The sequence below is a fragment of the Zeugodacus cucurbitae genome, chromosome 6 (genome assembly GCF_028554725.1).
Source record: "Zeugodacus cucurbitae isolate PBARC_wt_2022May chromosome 6, idZeuCucr1.2, whole genome shotgun sequence".
In the NCBI taxonomy this organism is placed as follows: Eukaryota; Metazoa; Arthropoda; class Insecta; order Diptera; family Tephritidae; genus Zeugodacus; species Zeugodacus cucurbitae.
In genome coordinates, this window is record NC_071671.1 from 73228993 (window position 1) to 73254179 (window position 25187).

The 25187-nt window shown below is 31.5% G+C and overlaps 1 protein-coding gene and 1 long non-coding RNA gene across 15 annotated transcripts in view; both read right to left on the reverse strand.

Annotated features, from left to right (window-relative positions):
- LOC128919751 (uncharacterized) overlaps positions 1–25187 on the reverse strand; it is a 31503-nt gene that overhangs the window by 3682 nt on the left and 2634 nt on the right. For 3 of the 13 annotated variants that reach the window (XM_054234229.1, XM_054234230.1, XM_054234225.1), the window contains exons 2-6: positions 20106–20233; positions 19030–19362; positions 5140–5235; positions 4825–5066; positions 4571–4726 (exon numbers count right to left, since the gene is read on the reverse strand). In XM_054234229.1, the coding sequence (XP_054090204.1) occupies positions 4571–4726; positions 4825–5066; positions 5140–5235; positions 19030–19343 (808 nt within the window). In that variant the 5' untranslated portion in view covers positions 19344–19362; positions 20106–20233. Of the gene's footprint in view, positions 1–4570; positions 4727–4824; positions 5067–5139; positions 5236–12981; positions 13195–16135; positions 16316–19029; positions 20234–25187 lie in introns of those variants that run through there. The other 10 variants (XM_054234227.1, XM_054234228.1, XM_054234224.1 and 7 more) reach the window with 7 other exon arrangements.
- Positions 8882–12975, reverse strand: LOC105221445 (uncharacterized). 2 transcript variants are annotated; one of them, XR_008471904.1, is made up of 2 exons: positions 9121–12975; positions 8882–9044 (listed from the first exon to the last, which is right to left on the reverse strand). It is a non-coding gene; the product is annotated as an uncharacterized LOC105221445 (long non-coding RNA). The 2 variants fall into 2 exon arrangements; XR_008471903.1 differs by having other exon boundaries at positions 8882–9049.

Genomic DNA, 25187 nt, shown 5'->3' on the forward strand with positions numbered 1-25187 from the left:
CGTTGTTTTAATGAATAACTCAAAAAATGTACTACAATATTAGCGTCACTTGAATAGGTACAGTGGCCTCAAAACAAGATTTTATTTGCATTAACCATACAAGTGTAAATGTTTCAGTATATTTACACAAATTGATGCTTTTAGTATTAAGAACTGCTTCCTTTATTTAGAATAATTGAAAAAATTCAGCTCGGAAGGGTATCATAAAGTATTTTTAAGTAGTCCAAGAATATCTCACTCCCAGCTATTTTTATCGCTACTATAAGGGATTCCCGATCATCGAAGTGACTGTCTGTCCTACTGGTATGCCAAGAGAAAGGGTCCAAAAATAATACAACATGGCGGAAATGCAGAATCAAGTAGTAAGATGTCTCAAACTATAGCTTAATTGTTTCATAATGACATACCAATCAACTGCAGCCCAAACCATCACACCGCCCTCGCGATTATGGGGACGGGCTAGAAAACGTTCCTCTTACTTAAGGTCATGGAATTAATAATTATTTTCGTCGGAACCGTCGAAATTTCCACCTGAAAACATGATCGATATCCGGTTACTGTTCCAATACATGTGATTGTAGCAAAACTGTAGCCTTGAATCCTTAACTTCAGCATTTAAAGATGGTAAGATAAGGGTGAAGAGTTCAAATCAGGATGTCTGTCTGTCCGTCCGTCTGTCCGTCTGTGCAAGCTGTAACTTGAGTCAAAATAAAGATATCTTGATGAAACTTGGCACACTTGTTTCTTGGCCCCATAGGAAGATGGGCAAAATCGGACCACTGCCACGCCCACAAAATGGCGAAAACCGAAAACACATAAAGTGCCATAACTAAACCATAAATTAAGCTATTAAAATTTGCTATGAAGGATCGCACTATAAAGGGGCATATTTGGATGTAACTTTTTTAGAAGTGGGCGTGGCCCCGCACCCTACTAAGTTTTTTGTACATATCAATATCGTAAACTACTTGAGCTACATCAACCAAATTTCTAGAATCGTTTCTTTTAGGTACTACCTTATACAGTGCAAAGATGGAGGAAATCGGATAATAACCGCCTACCTCCCATACAACGGTTATGTTGAAAACTACTAAAAATGCTTTAATGCAGTAAGGGAAAACACCAGAAACCTTAAATTTCATTATAAAGAAGGTATAGAAGGGCTCCACCAAAATTAGTGTACAAAATTTTAAGTGGGTGTGGCTCCGCCCACTTATGGGTCAAAAACCATATCTCCGAAACCAATATAAATGAAATTTGGTTTATAATATTTTCCTTTGCATCGCAAAGATATGTGTATGACAATAGGCCAAATCGGTTCAAAACTACGCCTACTTCCTATATACCAGAAGTGTGAAGTCAATCTGAATCATTTACTTTACAATATATAAGTTAAGCGCTAGTGATATCGGAACAGAACTTTGCATAAATGCAGCATTTATAGTGTGGCAGTCCCTTTCTAAAAATCGCCGAAATTAGACAATGAGTTTTCAAGTCCCTATACATCCTACATGAGGACCTCGGTGCTTCTAACCTAATATTAGGGTTTCCAACTTTCAATGGATATAAAATGTTCGGTCACAACCGAACTTAGCCCTTCCTTACTTGTTTTTCTTCTTTTCATATTTTTTCCATGTGACGTCGGATGCCGTAAAAAATTGAAGGCGATAATTGCACTTCTATTAATTTTGGAAGCAATAACACATACATAAAGGCCTTAATCCGCAAATGCTTAAAATTTGGTATTTTCGACTTCAAAAAGAGCATTTCCTCGTCTCATATTCACTAAAAATACCTGGTATAATTTCAAAATGTTCTTAAGTTAAATAACAATTTTATTCATTTTCCTAAACGGGCCTGATTTCACAATGCCGCAATACAATATGTACCAATTCAAGTGACGCAAATTTTAATGCATATTTTTTGACTTGTTCATTTAAATACCCCATATAAACCAAATTATGAAAGGTATATTTTTCATTTTCACAGCATTTTTTCAAAATTGACCGATCTTTAAAACAAAACTTAAATGAAGCTTCCGCGATGTCTAAGTGAAGATGTCGTAACTTAAAAATAAAATATGTACCTATTCAAGTGAATCGGGGTATATTTATGTACCACATCTATTTCAGCAATCTAATAAGTTAGCGATAACACTGAATGACAAAGTAAAGTTCAGTAGCGTCCCAGTAACGTATACGTCTTGTGAATGCGAATGTGACGTTTTTCGTTATCTTCAAAAGATAAACCAGTTTAGTTTTGTATACGAAATTGTTTTAATTTGTACAATCTTTAAAAATCATTTATTAAAGTTGGCAACAAATTCTGTTTTAATATATTTGTTTTTCGGCAATTCTAAATATTTTGCATTTAGTACATATGTATGACACAAATCTTTATGTACAAAATTCATTCATTGCTTCGGAGCCGGGCATTTTCAGCACAAATTCAAAATCTTTTTTATATTATCTTTAATTATCGTATTATATATTCGAATACTCGTATATTAATTTTAGTTATTCAAAACATTCACGTTTATTTTGTATATTTTGTATGTTATTAAACACCTCGACGCGCGCAACTCATCTGAAAATAAATGACACTTTGCACAGGTGCTGACATCGGCTTTAGTGTTTGTTCACTGGTTGGTTGTTCTCTGTGGTGAATTTGCTGTTGTATTTGCTATTGAGTTGAAATATTCATATTTCATTTTCTACTGATAGTAACATTTCTAGTATTTTAGTATACATATTTTCATATTGTTGTTATGTGAGCTTATGAATTTAATCAGTAGTGTTTACTGATATATGTATAATTGTTCTTATATTTTGCTCTTTAACCGCGTTGAGGAGAGTTTATATTATTTATATTATATATAGTAACCGGTTGTCTATTTTCAATAATACAAGCTGTCTCTATGTTTAGCTTAAAGGTATTTTTTCCTATTAATCATTACAGTATTATTTGTTTGTATATATATATTTTTTTTGGATACATACGTAATGAATGTTGTCTATGTATGTGTCTTTTCATAACATTGTACATACATACATATCTTTTATATATAAAATTCTACTGTACGCGTGTATGCCACAGAACTTTTCATAAACGGCTGGACCGATTTGAATGAAATTTTTTGTGTGTCTTCAGGTGGCTTCGAGAATGGTTTGTAGTCACCATTCGGTTCAATTTAATAACAATTTAATTTAAAATAGTGCATTTAATTAATTTTAAATGTATAAACTTTTTTGATGTTTTATATTTGCGAAAAATATATTGCGCCATTGTTGCTGTATAGAAACCGCCTAAAGGTATATAAAATTGTTTGGGAAAAATTGTTTGGGGAATGTTTTATAATTGGATTTCGCTACTGTCGGTGTACCAAATCTTCAACTCAATTATATATTAATGCCAACTATAAATAACTACGAACAAAATATGTTTCTTGTAAACCACTGAAGCTATATCAACCAAACTCTCTATAGCCATTTCCTTTAGCCACTTCCTTATATAGGTTATGTTGAAAACTACTAAAAATGGTAGAGATGGTACAGGAGGGCTGCACTCAAATTAGTTTACAAAATTTTGTGTGTTTCATTTCATACTTTGTTTAATATCCTAATAGGTGGAAATATCTGAAGTAAGTTAGTAACACCAAATTTTTAATTGACTAACCGAACATTATATAATCTCGCAATTTATTTATTTAATTTTATTAAGATGACACAGAATTCGGCCCACATATTTGGCATAAAGTCTTCTAGAATAGCGAAAATCATTATTATAGTGTATGAAAGCTGACATAATTCCCTGACCGAGTTCAACTATTCAAGGTATATTATATCCAAATTTTTACTTCAAAATTGTGGTATAGTGAAAGTAGGCGTGATTGTTAATCGATTTCCCATTTTCAAACTATAGCTTTGGAATGCCCAGGAAATGTTACAAAGCGAATTTCGTTCAAATTGCTCGAGTAGTTTCTAAGATATGGTTTTTGACTCATAAGTGGGCTTAGCCAAGCACATTTCAAATTTTGTACACCAATCTCTACCATGAAATTTAAGGTTTCTGGTATTTTTCTTTACGGATTTAAAACAATTTTACTAGTTTTCAACATAACCTTTATAAGGAAGTGGAAAAAGGAAATAGCTCTAGAGGGTTTGGTTGTTCTAGCTTCAGTAGTTCACAAGATATATATATTTTCATTTTATATTTCTTTATTTATTGGATCTGCTTTTTAAAGCCTAACAAATCTTGTAACATCAAAATGTCAAGCAAATGATATGTACAAAATTTGGTTGAAGTTGGTAAAATAGTTTCTGAGACCACATATATTTTCACAAATTTTTGGTATCTATTTGCAAAAAGGTTATATACTCTTTTCACCTCAGTACATTTAGTTCATTTATTTGTTACGTTTTACAGCTTGCCATGTAAGGGCCTATTTCAAAGCAATAACAAAATATGTATTTAACCAATACTTTTAAAAATAGGCAAAATTGGCAGTAATGCCAATAAGTTAAGACTACTTTATAAACATTGCTTACGTAAAACAATTAGTCCTACTCACAATTTTCACTTTTTGATAGTTGAGTGACTCTGTTTTGGTCTAGCGATCCGCCCAACAGTGTAGACTCCACTTCTTCTACATATTCGCGTATTTTCGCCTTTTGGTTTGCAGTAATAACAGAGGGATTTAGTCCTACTTGGCTAACGCTTTCGAAAACTGTAAAAGTAAGCAGATGTATATACATAGTTAAATATCATCGTTATAAGATTCGGTTAGGTGGTTGTGATTTATAATTACATCCAATTTACACTTACTTGTAGAACCTTCATTATAATCTCTTATCGGAATGTAAATTTCACTACGTGCTCGCATTGGGTGATACACATATTTTTGGCGGTTGAAGAACATTTGTTCTGCTATCCAAGACTGGGTGTGAGTAAGCGAATTCTTCGGAGCATGGCATAATTGACATATCCACCGACCTGATCTTGCTAACAAATTTGAGCATTTGACATCGTTGCATATTCTTTTGTTGCATTCACAACACGTGATAAAGCTAATGGATTTCGGATATCATTTAATTTAGAGTTATGTAATAAAGAATTGGAACATTTTGTCAAATTACATACCTTTTAGTATCAATTATATGGATTTGACGGGAGCAAACATTGCAAGTGTTATCAATCACAGGTTCTTCTTTAGTGAATCGTCCTTCACCAATTTTGCTAAAATATTTTGTTTTATTTAGTGGTAATTAAAGTAAATTTACATAACAAAAATGTTTAGTATAAGGAAATAATTTGTATACGATTGGGTTCACATGACATCGAGTGATAACCACCAGGAAATAAAAGTTATGCAAACTAAAATAGTTGACATTAAAATGATAATAATAATAAAATCTTGTTATAGAATTTTATTTAACTCGTCTTGGAATTTCATGTTTCTCAGGTTTAAGTTTGTTTTTATTCAGCTGACGACAATGTTTTGGATGTCGCCTTTAATTTTAGCAACCAAAACTACTTGTCTATAGACTGTGCAACTAGTATGTATATCTGCTAACATTTTAATGTATTTCGGTTTCAAGTTAATTATTTTCTGTAACCTATTCAACTAAAATTAGAGTATTATGATAAAGGCCCTATACACGCCATACCTAAATTTGTTTTTTATAAACGGTTTTTCAATAAGAGCGCTACAAAAGTTTTTTTTTGGGATATCAATGACATTGGGAGTCTTCCTGGCGCCTTCCTGTTATAACCACATATTTTCCATGTCCATATCATCCAATTCGGACCAAAAATATTCGGTTATTATAGCACAGAGATGCCCAACGCCTGAGAACGACGTGTGGTTGATTGATTTGGGTCTTTCTCACTTGCACTTGTACTGTGCCTGTGGATTTAAATTTTTCCACTAGACCCTCAATTGTTGATTTGACGACCATAAATTGGACGCAGCGCTCTTAAAGTTGAGACAAAGAAAGATAGAATACAAGATTACGACATTCGTTTACAGTTAGCATTTTTGGGTTTTAATTTCCTACGACTTGACGTCATAAAGACCCAATTTCACAGTAGTACAAATCAATAAAACAAAGCCAAAAGATGGAAGTGAGCGCTAGTGCTTATTATTATTTAAAATTCTAAGTTGAAACAAGGGCTAAGTTCGGGTGTAACCGAACATTTTATACTCTCGCAATTTATTAATTTAATTTTATTAATATAACACACAATTTGACCCACATATTCATCATATATATGGTATAAAGTCCATTGAAAGTTGGAAACAATAATATTATATGGTGGAAGTTAGGTGAAGAAGAAAGATATTCCCTATGAATTCCTTGAGGTCCTCATGTTCGATATATGGGGCCTTGAAAATTTATGATCCGATTTCGTCGATTTTGAAAAGGGCGATGCCACACTATAAATGTAGTATTTGTGCAAAGTTCTCTTCCGATTTTGCCTATTTTCACAACATATCATTGGGATGCAAGGAAACTATTACAAACCGAATTTCATTGAAATAGTTTTCAGTAGTTTCGGAGATATGGTTTTTAACCCATAAGTGGGCGGGACCACGCCTTTTTTAAATTTTGTACACCATTTTGAGTGCAGCTCTTCTGTACCTCCTTTTTAATGAAATTTATGGTTTCTGTTGGTTTTCCTTACTGAATTAAAGCATTTTTAGTAGTTTTCAACGTAACCTTTGTATGGGAGGTGGGTGTGTTTATAATCCGATTTCCTCCATTTTTGGACTATATAAGGCAAAGCCTGAAAAATCGACTTCCTCAGAGTTTAGTTGATATAGCTTTAGTAGTTTACGAGATATATACAAAATAGCACAAAAGAGCAATACTTAGTACCAAATATTACTTTCATAGCATAATATATGGCTTAATTATAGCTCTTTATGTGTTTTCGGTTATCGCCATTTTGTGGTCCAATTCCGTCCATCTTCGAACTTATCCTTCTTATGGTGCCAAGGAACACGTGTTCCAAGTTCCATTAAGATATCTAATTACTCTAATTACAACAATTTTAATTATAAATGTGCATTATTATATTGGATCATTTTATAGATGACGATTTTAAGAATCGTCATTGTGATATTTTATCTGCACATTATTCAATTTGGTTCACTATGTTTTACATTTCCGTTTTCGATTTGACAATTCTTTTTTCATTCTGGGTCCTGATTACGTCATTACGTAATCTTACGTTACGTCGTAATCTTGTATTCTATCAATATTGGTTGAGGCCACAGACTCCGAATTTCGGTATTAAATTTTAATAATTTCGACTCGTTGTTGGATCGTATATCTTTCCATGATGTCCCTACCGGTCTACTTTTGTAGCGTCCCTATTGAAAACAATTTATTTATGTAATTTTATTAAGATAACACACAATTTGTTCCACATATTTCAACTATTTTTACATTATATACAAGATCATTATATCGTTCATTTAATTCTCCCAAGATATATCACATTTTAACCGATACATACCGATATTAAGTTCACTGGAAATTTGAAAATACGTATAGGATGTATATGGGGGCTAGAGGAGATATTGACTTGATTTTGGTCATTTTTGTCACAGAGGCACACTATTAGAAGGAGCAAATCTCAATTGAATTTATTTATAATATCTGCCACAGAACAAAAGTTCTGCAAAGTTTTATCCCGATATCTTCACTGGTGCTTAACTTTCTGGTGTTTTCCTTACTGAATACAACATAATCTTTGATGGGGGGTAGGCGTGGTTAGAAATTCTCCTTTATTTTCAGACTGTTGCATAATCTAACTCGTTTAGTTTTGGAAGTTACAAACAACCGTTGGGTATAAAGTATAATAAATAATTCGGGTTGTGCGATGAATTAATTGAATAATAATTTTAATTACCATAGATAAAATACACAATAATTTGATTAATAAGAATTATCGATTACTTCAGAATGAGATTTTTGAATTAATTCTTATAGATTCTCTTTGGAATATCATACTTTAATAAAAAAATAAGTAGGAGCTAAGTTCGAGTGCGACCAAACATTATGTATTCTAGGAAATTTTTAGTATTAGAACTATGGAAATATTTCAAGTTACAAGCTATTGAGTTGCTAATCTAACGAAGAAATACTGATTTAATTTTATTGCACATACCGAAATGATTTTTTTAGAATTATTAATTGAATATTATTATAACTGAAAATTTATTACATCAAAATACTTATTTAAGGTTTAAGTATTATTAAAATCTATATCTAACATGGAAATATTTTGAATAATAATTTTATACATATTAGTTTAGGCTCTTGGTACGAGTATAAATTTTTCATATACATACAAATTTCTTTATATGTAAATTTTGTAATTGTTGTTCTACATATTTACCTAAACATAGGTTTCTAAACTTAGTTAAAACACAATTATTAATTGAATATGATCATAACTTAATATTTATTACATCAAAATACTTATTTAAGGTTTAAGTATTATTAAAATCTATATCTAACAGGGAAATATTTTGAAAAATAATCTTTTACAGATTAGTTTAGGCTCTTGGTACGAGTATAAATTTTTCATATACATAAAAATTTCTTTATATGTAAATTTTGTAATTGTTGTTCTACATATTTATGTAAACTTAGGTTTCTTTTTTATATTAAAAACATTTTGAATAAAAACAATTTTTTTTCAGTCAGAATTATTGAGGTTCATATTTAGATTTTTCTAGCAACTTTCCCAATTTACATACATATACATATATGTTCCTAAATACTTCGATATCTTCAGACATCCAATCACATTTTATTTCCATCTCTAGCAAATGCTCCTAACTTGGTGCCTCCGCTGATGTTGGATACGAAATTGACTTAAGATTTCTTGTTCTTGACGCCGCAATTGATGCCGATAGCGCATTTGTCTTCGCGTCCATCGTTCGTAATTATTATATAAATCTTCATAGTAGATATCCTCTTCATATTCACTCGAATCGTCATCGTCAGCTTCACTGCGTCCAAAGACATTGACTATACTGGGCCCGATAAGAATTAGTTTTAACAAAACCACTTCAAATGCGCAAACCATAAAAATAAACATCAGTACCGTTAAATTAACATGGTTGAGGACTATTAGTTTTTCCCAATTGCCGTCCAACGTTGATATTAGTAACATACTGTCTCGCGATATCGTTTCGCTTGGAATTCTCTTTATATTTTACATGTATTGGTGAACGTTAAAATTGATTCCAATTTATGTGGTTATTAGCTATTTCAGATATTGTGAAATTATTTTCGAGACCCTATAAAAATTTTTGTTTCAATATTATTTACTTCCATACAACTGATAGTATTTTTGGAGATATATATTTTGCACTTGGAAACAGTAGTCTTTTGCACAAAAATGCTTGCAATACTTCACTAGTTTGCCTAAACTCACTCTGAGCTTCGTAGCTAGCCAACGATTAGACCGACAAGCGCTGTGGTGGTGCCTTTTGTGTTTTGCTCAGTGAATTTACGATTCACGCTCGCTTTCTTTAGCTGTCGTCAGCTATTGTTGGCTTCCAAGTTAGGCTGTTAAATTCATAAACTAGCAGGGCATTTTAAAAGACTTTGTGGAGATTCAATTATTTTACTTACATGAATTATTCTTGCCCGTAATACTTAAATATTGATTTATAATATCGAACTACTATTGAACAATTTCAATACCGAGATGTTTAAAAACTTTCGCTCTTGTGCACAATTTCAATGAAATAGTATGTGTATGCATACACAAATTTGTACACTTTACACCAGCAAAGTGTAAATCAAGTCTGAGAAATTTACTTCCTCATTTCTTCAATTTTTTTATTTTGTTTAAGAGTTTAAAGCAGCTAAACCTGTTAAGTAAGCCAGCATTCGATTTCCTTATTCACAACATAATATACTCTTATTTAGAAATACATACATATGTATATGTACATCGAATGTGCCGTTATTATATGCTTGGCTTGGTAATGCACGGTTTGTGTATAGTATATGCGAATACATACAAATATCTATGAATATAATAAATAAAAAAATAATGAAGGAGTTAGAGCCTAACCAAAAATAAATAAGACTTCTGCGCATTATTATAGTAGCACTACAAATGTTTTGACAATATACTTTTCTTGAGTAAAAATTAATATACAGTAATCCCCGCTTAAGTGCCCCTTCTTAACATGCAAAATTTTTAGGACACTTAAGCGGGAAAGGGTAATTAATCCCGCTTAAGTGCCTCGAGGTACTCACTAAGCTTTTTCTCAAATACTTCGATCCAATATTTTTTCTTTTAGAATGAACGTTACATTTATTTTTTATTAATATGTACAAATATACTTATTAATAACAATAAATATGAAAAAAAAAAACATTATAAAACTATATATGTGTTTTCCTTTTGACAATTCTCAGCGTATTCAATGTCATAAATATTAAAATGCACTTAAAAGAGAAAAATTGCAAACAATTTTGTATTTGTGGCCTAAATATTACAGTCACTTAAGCGGGATAGGCACTTAAGCGGAGGCTCTTAACCAGATGCCTGATAAATGGATTTTCACACTTCTCGAAGGATTTATTACCCTATATATCGAGAAATAAGTGAGATACCTTAACAAAATTAATTGAACATATAATATAGCTTGGTGGCAAAATAGTCCAGCCCCATATACTATATACATATGTATAAGTAATTATTTTAATTTAAAAGGTCTTTATGCCTAGTATATGGGTCGAATGGTGTGTTATCTAAAAACATTAAATAAATAAATTGTCAGAGTATAAAATGTTCGATTATACCCGATCTTAGTCCTTCCTTACATATTAGAGTTTGATTTTGTTTGGAAAAAGATAGGCCTGAAGGCAGAATTTGGAGAATACAAAAGTTATTGGAAGCCCAATCCATATTAGCTATTGTTATCATTGTTAAGTTATATTGGATGATTGCACTTTGGTGTGACATGATGGAATTTTTTTCCTTCATTGTCACGTACAGACGGAAAAATCGGGTTTACATTAAATTTTTCATAGAAATAGCATATCCAAATACATATCCAATCTGTAAGTATATATCGTAAAATGTTAGTTATCTTGATCAACTGCACTTTACCGCCGTCCAAAATTATTTTGTGGATTCTTTTAATCCATTAAATCAACTTATTGCTGTTTTGTGTACAAAAGTTTGTATAAAAGCCTAGTTTAGAAAAGACTTAAGTTTAGAAGTCTGCCCTTCTAAAAAAAGAGGGTTGAACTTGATGATGAACATAATACTGATGATGAAGCTGGTGAAAAAAGTAATGATTCCAACAATGTCAATTGACTAAACATATATGTAGATATTTTTGGATTATTTTTTTTTTGTTTTGTTTTAGACGGGAAGTATATAAATACTCATACTTAGAGAAAGAACGCTTAATCACATTCATGGCGATACGATTTTCCAAAATTGAACATCTGATTTATAATTAACTAATGGCCGGGCCACGCATCGCTGTGGATAAGGTATATGTACATATGTATAAATTATCTTCTGGTTAGCTATTTGATAAAGTGAAATTATTTAGGGAGCAACCAATTATTTAAAAATATAGACAAAATTTTATAGTAATTGCTGTATCTTGAAGTTAATGTTGTCAACATCTTTTTCTGCCAAAGTATCGAGATTACTAAATCAGTTATGACCCAAGTATTATTTATATATATAGTTGTTTTGTATTTGCATCTCAATTAATTAATTTTTGTCGTGAACAATAGGTCATAAATTGTCTTGCAGATTATGTTGTTTTTGGTTGTAGTTCTATTCCACTGCTCCCAATTATAATATTTGTGCTGAGGAATAGATTTGAAGCGGTATCCGATTGAAGTATTTCAACATTTCGCCATAAAATGTTTTGCACATGCGTTATTCTCATTGTCAAAAGCGGTCAAAGAGTAGTGGATAGTGTTACTTGCAATGTCTATTTTTTTAGTGAAGCCTTTGTCTACTATCTTAAGAAGACCCCACTACTTTTCAAGTTTTCCGTGGTTTGCGATAAATATACCAAAACTCTCTCTTTGGTTTTTTTTCTCGCCAATTTATCAAACAATTAACCACATACATATGCCCTTCCGTACCTAGATCATATGTTCCGAATTTGTAGCTTTGTATTATTCCTTTTTGTTTAACTACTATTTTTTAGTCTTTGCAGAAGTCGCATTTTGGCCATCAATAATACCAACCTTCTCATAGTATCTAGGTTTAGGTATGAGCCTAGTTATATTAGGCTATTCAGATTAAATTATTGCTTGACCAAATGGCCTACCGAACAGACGAAAGTTTTATTAAGATATCCAGATTTCAATTCAAAGTATCGCTTGACCGATTGGCCGAATGGACAGACGGATGGACATTGCGACTAAAATTTGAAATATAAACTATCCTATCTCTTAAGTTGAACCAAACTGCAGTCATGTGCAAAATTTCATTAAGATCGGTTCAGTAGATTAGGTGCCAATCCCGGACAAACAAAGTAACATGAAATTTTTATATATATATGTGTAGATAATATCTAATGTTTGCAGTAAGATCAATATCGAGACCAATATTTTAGGCTAACGTCAGTGTTTTTAACTGATAATATCATAATTTCTGTAGGTGAAACAAGTGATAAGTAAATAGGTGAAATAGGAGAGTTCAATTAGTATTGTTAGCATTTTATTGTTTCATATCAAACATTTGCAATATTTTAACGGTAATTTGTGAATATTCTCATGACATACAAAATGGGTAATAATGTGTGAGAACTGGTAGACATTATAAAAGTTGAAAGGAATTGGTGATTTTATAGCGATGTTGAGACAGTTAGAAATATATTCTGTGGTAAGTGATATAGAAAATTGTATATGCACATAAACATACATATGTTCATACATATATCTACATGTGTATTATATCAATACTTACTCAAATATTGTCTTCGCGCCTGTTGTTAGCAAATAGACACCACCAACAAGTCCGACAACTGCGCTGATGCCTGCTAATAGGTTGTTGCATTTGTTGTGTGGTGAAATTTCAGCGATTTGCATTTGATGGCAAATTATATTAACTATTCGGATACGTAGGTAAACACACAGTAGTGAATGGCAAGAAAAACGGAGTTAGCTATTTAATGCACGGAGAGTTATATATATGCATACGCATATATATATGCATATGCATATATATTATTTTTTTGAAAATTGTCTAACTAAAAATCAAACTGTAATAAATCAAATTTGAATATCAAGAAATCGTATTGTAATATCTTTTAGATAAGTATAATCCAATTATTATTTGTCAATTGAAATCATATCAAAAGATCTTTACGATCTTTTTCAATAACATACTCTCGTTTATGTAGATATTCAAAATACATATGTATATGTTTATAAATATATGATTCCAAATCAGTTAAAACCGTTATCCTATAACATATATGAAAATATCCTGAAATTTACCCATAATTATTTAAAGAGAGAGAATATATCTACTATATACAGAGTCATACATATGTACATATGTGGAACTAAAATATTTGGAATGAATGCAAATTCTGTGGAATTAATTTTATTAATACAGTAAAACTAGGGATGCAAACATCGTAAAATGAAACATCGATGGTTCGATGTATCGATGTTTCTTCAAAACCCATTGAAATCAAAAACATCGGTCATTAAAACATCGATACATCGAAACATCGATGTATTTTTGAACTTTTTTAACTTATTTTAAATTTAGTGTGAAAAGCTAAGGGATACAGAAGCAGAAGAATAAATAAATGAAATGTAGTACGCCTTAAGTTGATACATTTTATTTCACTTAGCATTATACATATGTCTGTTAAAGTTTTTCCTCAATAAATAACAGAATTTCAAAACAACGATATGGAAAATTATTTCACTGTCATTTCTTTTCGATTTTACTTCTGCGTGATAGTTGCCCTGGGTTTAGAAAACAGTCGTTTACTCGGCACTGAAGAGGCTACAATGTGTAAATATTAATAAGCCTGTTTATACAACTCCGGAAACACAGTATTCATGTCAACCCGAACTCTATTGGCTTCTGATTGGTAGGGGTAACAGCCGAGATCACTTTCTCTTCAACCTTCCGTCCCTTTAATTGTAGATAAATTTGACAGCTTACATTTCACCTCTTGGTGGACCAAATGTTTATTCTGGTTCCAGACATCAAACGAGTATTATGTTTCACACTCATCCGAAGATTCCGTTGTATCAGCGCGATTAATTTTCTATGGAACAAAAAAATGTATTTCCTTTAGCCCTACCATCTTTAAAATTAAGTAATTTGAATCTCTGATCAAACGCAGTAGCCTACGCCAGAATTATGTAAATTGTATAAATAAATCATAAAAGTAACCGCAGGTCCAAGCGCACATTCCCTTAACGAATTCTCCGTATTTTACAAAAATCTAATTCCAATGTAATAAAGCGTATCCAAATAGAGGGTTTCGGGTTAATACCCGAAAAAGTGTGAAGGTGTGAAGTAAAATTTGTATATAAAACATCGACATAAAACATCGTTGAAAGTGACATCGATGCATCGATGTTTTTAGAGTCGAGACATCGATGGCTAACATCAAAAAAACATCGATACATCGTTTGCATCCCTAAGTAAAACCTGTCTAAGTTGGACATCTGCGGTTCAGCACTTTTTGTCCAAGTTACGCGAGTGTTCAAGTTATAAAGAAATATTTTTTCTCAATTTATTGACTTTATTTTAAAAACTGGGAAATAAACGTATAATGAATTCAATAAATAATAAAAAAACATAAAAATTAACAAATGAAATTGCGTAATTGTGTCATAGCAAAAATAACGGTATTGCAACGATCGAACAATTTGTAATATACATAAATAAATAGCATACAAATATGCAAAAATATTAAATGTATTGTCCAAGATAGAAAGGGATTTTAATGCTTGCCGTTTAAAAATTGAGACAAATTTTATCCAACTTCCAAGACACTTCCAATAGACACTGTCCAACTTAAACAGTGAATATATGGTTATTTTGTACTATATTATCTTGGTACCAGAACATTTTGTCCAATTTGAGCGAATGTCCAAATTATAAGAGTGTCCAACTTTACAGGTTTTGCTGTAATATTTAAATATGAGTATACATATGTATGTATGTACTTCACTAAAATCTTATATACAGCTTTTATAGTTATGAAATAGTTTCTACAATGAATGCATATCAAATTAACATTTTTTGTAAAAACTCTTGAAATTTACTCTGTGATATACTTCGTTTATCTAATTAACCACGTGCCTGCTGTACTATTATTCGTTTAGCATAAACACGTTTTTACGATTATTTACTCAATCTCATATCTCTAACTCTCATATCTCAACTAACTTTGAAAAGTGGGTTGATTAAAAAAATTGGTTTGGTCCAATACCCAAAGGAACTTTGTGTACGGTGATCATATAACTCACTAAAATATAAGACCAGAAACGCAAAATTTGGCTATGGTGATGATAATAAATCACATAGTCGTATAATTCAATTCAAAAAATTAGAAAACACCCTCCAGTTATGTGAATTTCCCCTTTACAATACACTCGAAATATTTCGAATGCTTTTGCTTCTTACGAATCGCGAGAGTATCTAATATTCAATTGCGCCGACAGCTCTTATTTATCTGTTTGTATTATCAGTTTAACGTTTTTACGATTATTTTTGATTGATAGAAAAAGTTAGTATTAGCGTAATTGCATAATTTAGATAATAAAGAATTTGAACCTTCGTTTGAATTACTTATTGGGTACTTATGTACATATGCATGTAATAATGAACAACATTTTCGTGCACGAGAATTAAAGATATGCATGAAGACGCTTTATAAACCGTGCAAATGTGTAGTTTATTGGTGGACATTAGAACTCCTAATTAATTTTAAATTAATGTAAATTCTCTCTCTGTTATGTAAAGACTCATGTTGAAAAATAAAATAAACGCCCAACGCTTCATATTCACTTCTCACCCGATACGTATGAAATGTGTATATATGAATATATGTATATATGTATATGTGTATATGAAAGATATATACTTTCGAAATAATATTGACACACTCAGCTGGTGATTTAATTAAGCCGCGAATTGCAATATTATTCACTTATTCTTAAGTTAATTCCCAAAATATATCTCGACGAGTTGTTCACTGTGCTTATAGTGTTTCTCAACTAGTCCAGCAAGCTGCTTTTCTTTCATCTGATATGCATTGCATTTAAAAGCTTTTCCTGGAACTTTCATGTTTATTATTATTTTTTTTATTTGGATTATATTCTACGTACCCTACCAATTTCAAATTACACAAAGAACGTCACACAAACACGAATGCAACTTCATTGATGTGAATACTTTTAATGTTGATCGTAGCTCCATGCACGAGTATACTATATATAAATGTACAAACATATGTACTGTTTTATTATATTTGATAAGCTGTGGTTTTGATAAACAAAAGCTGGAAGATGAGGTGAATATAACGACGTTCAACACTTTCTGTAGATAAGTGTGAAAAGCTGCTCGAAAAGTCGAATAGACTAAATAAGATAAGGAAAGCTTCTATTCTAATTAAGATTACCTGACTGGAGAAAGCTCTCAATTATAAGAATGAAATTAGGGTTTAATAGCAACGAGTTGGGCTCATTTGCGAGTATATTGTTTTTCGAAATAATTAAAGAAACTTTTCTGAGAAATTGTAATAAATTTATATAAATATCAATACGAGATCTTTAATGTTATTGTTGCAAATCACTTAATATGTTTTTTACTCCATAAGAGTTTAATTAAATTATAATCTGTAGTATGTTTTTTTTATTTTAAATATTTTTTAAAATATGGCACACGTTTTATAAAAAAATACATTATATTGAGGTTGTATAATTATTTTCTAACGTAACAAATATACCCGTTGAACTGCAGAGACTGAACTGTGTTAAATTATTGTATGAATTTTCAACCCTTTGAACTTTTCCTCTTCGAAAAACATGTACATATGTACTTTGAATTATGAGAAAAGACAAGGTAAAATATCTTTTACATGTACACAATTAAACACAGTAGAAAGTACTATTCCACAATGGGTCTTTCACAAAAACTTGTCAATTGAAAATGTAGTCGCGTGTATTAAAATAACAGTTGGAATCTGAAGAAAAATGTGCTAAGGTCCAAAACAAAATGTTAAACAGTTAGATGTTTTTATTTATTCTTTTGTAATAATAAAAAATAAATGAATAAAATGTTAGAGGCAAAATAGCTTTTTATGTTTAATTTATACTAGTAATAAACTACTTGAAACAATCTTGACAATCAACGGTCCCGAACTTCAGAAGGTAGCCATATTATTTGTTCTGTATTTGTTTTATGACGCGTAGGCATTGAGGTAGCTTTTTGAGCATTTTTTAATTATCAAAAAATTATTTTCATCCTATCTTAATACAATAACACACACTGTTAGAGGGAAATACTAAGTCTTCAAAAAAAAAAAAAAACAATAGGGCAGTAAAGCACAAAAGAGACGAAATGTGGCTTGTCATAATTTACTCATGTGCGGGTATGTACATATGTACATATATATATATATATTTTCAATGGAATGTAATAATGCCATAAACCATTAGCTTTTACTATTCTATTGTATAGTTAGACGACAAATCGACAAGCATAACATTTGAAAGCAAACAAAAGTAGCAATTTTAACATATACAATAACAATAACGTTAAGTTCGTTTTTATTTTTTAAATCCTAATGTTTTTAATATAGACATAATGAAAAATCAAAAGTTGTTTATAATATGTAATTTATATCTTGGCACCATAGGAAGGTTGCTTTCGTAGATAAGAGAAATCGGACCTTGCCATGCCCACAAAATAGCAAAAACCTAAAACACATAAAGTGCCTAAACCATAAATAATGTTATAAAATTTGGAAAAAGGATCGCACTATGATGGGGAATATTTGTTTTTCATACATATCTCGTAAACTACCAAAGCTATTTCAACCAAACTCTGCAGAGGCGCTTCGTTTGAACATTTTCTTAAACAGTATAAAAATGGAAGAAATCGGATTATAACCACGCCTACCTCTCATATAAAGGATATATTGAAATCGGTTCACAACCACGCCTATTTTCCCCATACCACCATTTTGAAGTCCATATGATACGTTTCCTTTACTATCTATAAATCAAGCACCGGTGAAAGTATCGCAACGGAATTTTGTACAAGTACGTCATTTATAGTGTAGCATCGCCCACCTAAAATCGCTGAAATCGGACCATAAATTTTCAAAGCACCAGATACCGAAAATAAGGAGTGTAATCAGTACCAACCTTTTACCGAAAATATAGGTAAATACCTCAGATATTCTAAAGAATTTCACAGAGGATGTTTTGCTTGTAATAGTGTGACTCTGTGCTGAAAATGGACAAAATCTGCTCAATACTTCCTCAAGTCCCATATACTGATTTTCAAAATTCCGGTGGACTTTATGTCGTATATATCGTTTAATATGTCAGATATCTTAGCAAAATTAAGTGATCGTATAATCTTGGATATAGAATAGCTTGGCCACAAAATTGAGTGCAAACGGTTTAGGAATTCCACCTGCTTCCATGTACTATAAATAATGATTTTCTCTATTCTGGTGGACTTTATGCCTAATATGTATACGGGCCGAATTGTGTTTTATCATAATAGAATTACATTAAATTAAATGTTCGGTTACACCCAAACTTAGCTTTCCTTACTTGTTTTGAAATACATAACCCTATATAACCCTATAACCCTAACTCGTTTAGTTTTATGACTTACAAACAACCGTTATGTGAACAAAACTATTATACTCTCTTATCCACTTTGTTGCGAGAGTATAAAAATAGGTATTGGAAGTATGATTATCTTTAGATTTATTATATTTACGAATCAAGAATAACTCACCTGAGACGCTCCCGCAACTGTCGGTATTGGCATTTTTGTCGATTCAACGCGAATAGGATGAGTCGCCATTGCTGAAGACGTTCGTATCTTAATTTCCGGCATCTTTGTTCCTCAGAGATGTTACCAATGCCAGTGGCGATGCTTGCAAATGTGATAAGTTCACCGTGAAAGCCGGCAGTATTTTTGCCACTGACGCTTTCAAGATCCTTTCGAGCAATATCGCGAGCACTTTTAAGAGTTTTATTATCTTCTGTTTTAGAGGTTAATTTTTCATCAACTACTGAAGCGTTACCAATCGTACCACTAGCCCCCATACCTATACCACTATCGAAGCTGGAATCAAATAAAGTAGGAGTGCATGAGCTATTTCCTCTGTCTGTATCGATATTATGTTGAGAACTATTGCGGACAGTTTGACCACTGAGCTCTGTGATACATGCTAACTGTGTACTAGAAGAATCATAGCTAAGGCGGTTCCGCTATGATGGTCTTGAAGTGGTGGTAACGATTGGAGATGTAAATTCCTCTATTAATCTCGGTACTACAGAATTCCTTATTTTCACTTTCCAACTAAAATCGTATAACGATAAATATATATTAAGGTAGCACTTTGCTTTACAAATTGTAAATAGTTTAATAATTGATTGGACTCTATATATATCATTTCACTTTCTTATGTCACTATCAATAACAAAATTAATTGGAAATTAAGTCTACACTATTGCGCATAATTTCATTATACTGAAAATTAAGATGCGAGAGAGCTACATATGTAATTAACTGTGCTACCACGTCAACATATCATTGGTTTGTGCAAGTGCCGTTTCGATTAAATAACTTCACACAATTATCTCACGCTCTCATAGGAATAAATATATACATGATGCAGACACATCTGTACACATATTCAATTGAATCTATACAAATTATCTAGTTGCATTTCCCGTGTTCCGTGTTTCTTTTTTCATTCTCCACTAAATATGTCTCTTATTTATTTCGTTTAATTGGTTTTGTTGCGCTTAATATATGTGGGTATGTATTTATATCAAATGTAAATGTATTTGTATCATTTCTACCTTTCTCCATGATAAGGGAAAACTTGGTGAAAAGTACGTTTGTAGTTAGACGGGAGTATGGTATCTCTCTTATCAATATTTAATGTTAACGCTTTCCATGCCTGCGTAATCACGCGCCTCTAAAAGTGCTGTAAACAAATTTTAAATTAACGTTTATTAAAAAAATTTAAAAAAATAACAAAGAAAATAAAGATACATATGTATATATAGAGCGTTCTTGGTAAAATCAGAAATCGATGCACGCAAATTAATAATTTTTAATGGCTACATAGAAACGTTTAGTGATTAGGAATTTCTGTTAAGCCAAATATTGTCATTTCGCCACGATTGTGACTAATATTGTTGGTTTAAAAGACAGACCATTAACTTGACATACTCCAACAGAAAGTTTGCTAACGGAGTCAAATTATATGCCTTGGGTATCGGTATATGTCTTGTTGCACAACATTTTTTCTGGATGAAAGGTACGATGTTCGAATGGAAGTAGTCATGGATGAAGCAACTCTATTGTGTATAAAAATTGGTAACTTCAAAAATAACATTAACAAAAGCGTAAGAATTTTTCGAGGGACAGCATCAACCGTCAGTATAGTCATTAGTGTTAATAATCTTCGTTATTCGTTATTCGTTAATCTTATTAATTTGTTCTCCATTCATTTTCCTCACATTTACATATTGTAATTAATATGGTTTCTTTTAAGTTAAGTATTAATATATATCTTTCATCATACCGGAAAGATGGGTATGAAATCGGAGTGATTCACAGATGAAAATCGGTCCATGAGGTTTTAGTTCAAAATCCTAATCAACTCGAGATAAACATCTTCAAATCCATCTATTGAATAAAATAATATACTTTTTTACTTTTTTTTACCTTGGCCTCAAAGCTTCTATTTGTCCATAAAAAAGGACTGCTATACTTCTGAAGTACCAACTTACATGGAGGACATGCACCTTATTTTTTCTATATATGTACATATATTTTATAATACTAAGTTATATAATTATAAATATAAATTAAATTCAAACAAATGTGCATATACATACATATATTGAAGCGCAGCTTATTTATTTTGTGAAGCTATTTATTTTTATTTTTCTTATGTTATTTAGTTAGTTTACTAAATAAATTTGTTCATGAAAGATTAAAGAATCGGCATAGGAAATCGGTTAAGAATCGCCCAAAAGTGGCTGCATTTTTTGGCAGATGTCGATTAATCGGTCGGACTCTAGTTCACACATTTGCAATATCATACATTAATCGGGGATTTCTGTATTACTTTTAAAGACTACATAACTTTTCATGGCTCAGAAACCGGTAGAAAGCTCTCTTTGCCAATATTTCAATTATCACTATGCTATCTGGTAATATAAATTATAGACATTGGTATGTACTTTCTCTCTGCACTATTAAGATTATTATAGTGTTACTAAGATATTTTTTGAATAAATTCGCACGACCAGCCTTTCTTACCTCTAAGTTTTGTCATATTTATGTATGAACAATTAGGTTGTCATATGATTGGTATGCATTTTGAAATACTTCGTTTTTTTTGGGTTGTTAACAATTACGGATAATAATAGGTAAAACAAAAACAGTTGTTTAGGAAAAATATGTCCTTTTATTTAAAGTTTTAAACCCAGCCCTGATAATCGAGTTTGTATTCCATAAATAGATACTGAACTTTATTTAGATACCAGTGCAACATGTTTTAGGCTATTTTATCTCAGCGTACAATGGTGTGTACCACACAATTATTAATTTTTATAATAAAAATATAATTTATGTAATTAAAAAAGAATACGTTCCCCTAAATTTGTGTCGCACAAAATTTTACCGACGAAATTGTCTCCTTATTATACCGACATATAAAATGTATTATGATTTCAAGTTCATACAGAATCATTGTCAATATGAAGTCCTTTTACATTGCAATAAATTGGACATAATTATTGATATACAATCTTACTTGTTTATGAAATTTTTAGGGTTGTCAACATTTACTTACTTTGGATTATTAATTTATGAAATTCCCTTCATTGACGGTTCATAAACATTTAATAAAAATTATTTATGTGAAGTACATATATTATATAACATAAAGGTAATATAAAGTAAGAAAAAACTGCAATGTTCTTTCATTGGTTTTATGTGCATATGTATTTGTATGTTTCCATATTGTTATCAAAGCTTTGCTGCTTTTGTTCAAGTGATAAGTACTCGCAAACGCAAGCAAGGTTTTTATTTCCATAGTTTCATTATTTTCATAGCCACGATTTTACAAAATAATTTAGTACGAAGATAATGATTGGCGTTTTTTGGCGTTGCACCGGCACGCTAAAAGTTAAGATTGATTTTATTTTGTGTTGATTTCGCTTGGGCTTTGTAGCGTTTTGATCATGTGAAATACAATATATGTACATATCTACAAATACATACATATGTATATATATACACTATACACACTGCGCTCACGCCATTTACCGATCACTCTGCTCACAATTGCCGTCCATGAATGTACAAATAACAATAAACGTTTGTTGAGCATTGATTTAGATGTAATTGATGAGAACGTCGCGACCGAGACACAAGCCATAGTGAATGTTATAATTACCTTTACCCTGTAATGTGATGAAGTTGGGCGGTTCAATTAATGGCTCGTAGTGAGCAGCGTTGCCAGTTTTCCCATCTAAGCATTTTTTATAGTTTTATTATGTACATACATACATATAATACCTCACATATGCGAACTTTTTTCGTCGTTTTCTCAACTCTATTACATCGTTAAAATCGGGTGTCATTGTGAAGTTATACGAAGAGAGGATGATTTAAACTTGGTTATTTTTAAGTTTTGTACTCACAATAATAAAAGAGAATACCGGTTTTGCTCCACCGAATACAATATGTATATATATTTTGTTGGGTTTTGTACTCACAATAATAATAGAGAATACCGGTTTTGCTCCACCGAATAAAATATGTATATATGTTTACGAGGTCTGTTAAAAAAAAAAACGTGAATTTTTAAATTTCGCGGGCTACGTACATATGATTATTATTATTTATTTTGTTTGTGAGAGGCATACAAGTTAGACGTGTTTTGAATGTTTGCCGGCGATTTACAGATGTCGAAAAATTGTATCAAAGAATTTGCTCCTGGATTCTTCCATTGGGACGATTGGACTTTGGTTTCAATGTCATGACCATATAAACATGATTCGTCACCGTTTATGACCCATTGAAACTTTTATGCATGCGTTACAGAAAGAAAAATTTCACAGCTAAAATTGAAAAAATTCAAAAAAAGGTTAACATTTTGTAATGTTATTTATTAAGCGAGGACATAATAATTTTTTTATGCTAATGATCGAGTCAGATAGATCAAATATGCTGGAATTAGAATTAAAATCATAACACTCTGTGAACATATGTCCGAGACAAGTGCACCAACATAACAAATTAAAACAAGTAAGGAAGGGCTAAGTTCGGATGTAACCGAACATTTCAACTCTCGCAATTGATTGAAGAAATTGTATTTACATAACACACAAATTTACCCATAAATTCGGCATAATGTTTAATAGAATAACGAAACCTGTCATATATAGATATGAGGGCTGAAGAATCCGATTTCATTAATTTTCACATATTAACCAATACATATATGCGGAATAAAGCCCACCGTATTTTTGAAAAACCTATAATTAGGTATATGGGAGCTAGGAGATGTTATGACCCGATTTTAATAATTTTTGGAACAGAACGTTATTAGAAGAAAACAATTTCCTCTGAATTACATAAGATTATCTAAGAGATTTACCCATATTTTCGGTTAATACTTACCCTTAGGCGCTGAGTTCAACATGTTCGATTTCTTGGGTCTTAAAAAGTTATAGTCCGTTTTCGACAATTTTTTCACAAATATATATATACACTATTTGTGTAAAGTTTTGTTCCGCTATCTTCATTGGTTCCTTATGTAAAATTATAAAGTGAAGGAATAAGATGGAATTCAAAATTTAGTTACATGGGAAGTTGTCGTGGTTGGGAACCTATTTCGCTCATTTTTTGTCCGTGATATAAGGGTGTCAAGAAAATATTATATACCGAATTTCATTGAAATCTGTCGAGTAGTTCCTGAGATATGGTTTTTGACCCATAAGTGGGCGATGCCACGCCCATTTTCCATTTTGTAAAAAAATCTGAGTGCAGCTTCCTTCTGCTATTTCTTTCTTTTCGTTAGTGAGTTAACTCACTTTTAGTAATTTTCAACCTAACCTTTGTATGGGAGATGAGCGTGGTTATTATCCGATTTCAACTATCAACTATTGGTGTGTGGTGGGGTACAGAAGAGAAACGAGTGCAGAAAGTTTGGTTTATATAGCTTCACTGCTTTGCGATATATAAACTGGTTTGGGGGCGGGGCCACGCCCACTTCTCCAAAAAAATTACATCCAAATATACCCCTTCGTAGTGCGATCCTTTATTCCAAATTTTACTGTTATAACTTTATTTATGGCTTAGTTATGACACTTTATGTGTTTTTGGTTTTCGCCATTTTGTGGGCGTTGCAATGGTCCGACTTTGTCCATTTTCGAAAGCAATTTTAACGGTTCCAAGGAACATGTGTTCCAAGTTTCATTAAGATATCTCAATTTATACTCAAGTTATCGCTTTCACGGACAGACGGACAGACATCCGGATTTCAACTCCACTCGTCATCCTGGTCATTTATATATATATAATCCCATATCCAACTCTTGTATTTCTTGGTGACACAAACAACCGTTATGTGAACAAAACTATAATGCCCTCTTAGCAGCTTTTTTGCAAGAGTATAAAAATCGATAATCGAATGGAGAATGGAGAAGCCCGTTAAATATGGAAATCCACCTTATTTTTTTAACAGACCTCGTACATATTTTGTAACCGGACGCCAGGCGATCATGCATAAATTTTTTGTTTATACATAATCTTATACTATACTGATTACTTATAAAGATTACTTCTATTGAACTGAAGTATTTCGGTACCTATGATATATAATAATAATAAATAATAATTAAATATGTACAGTAGGT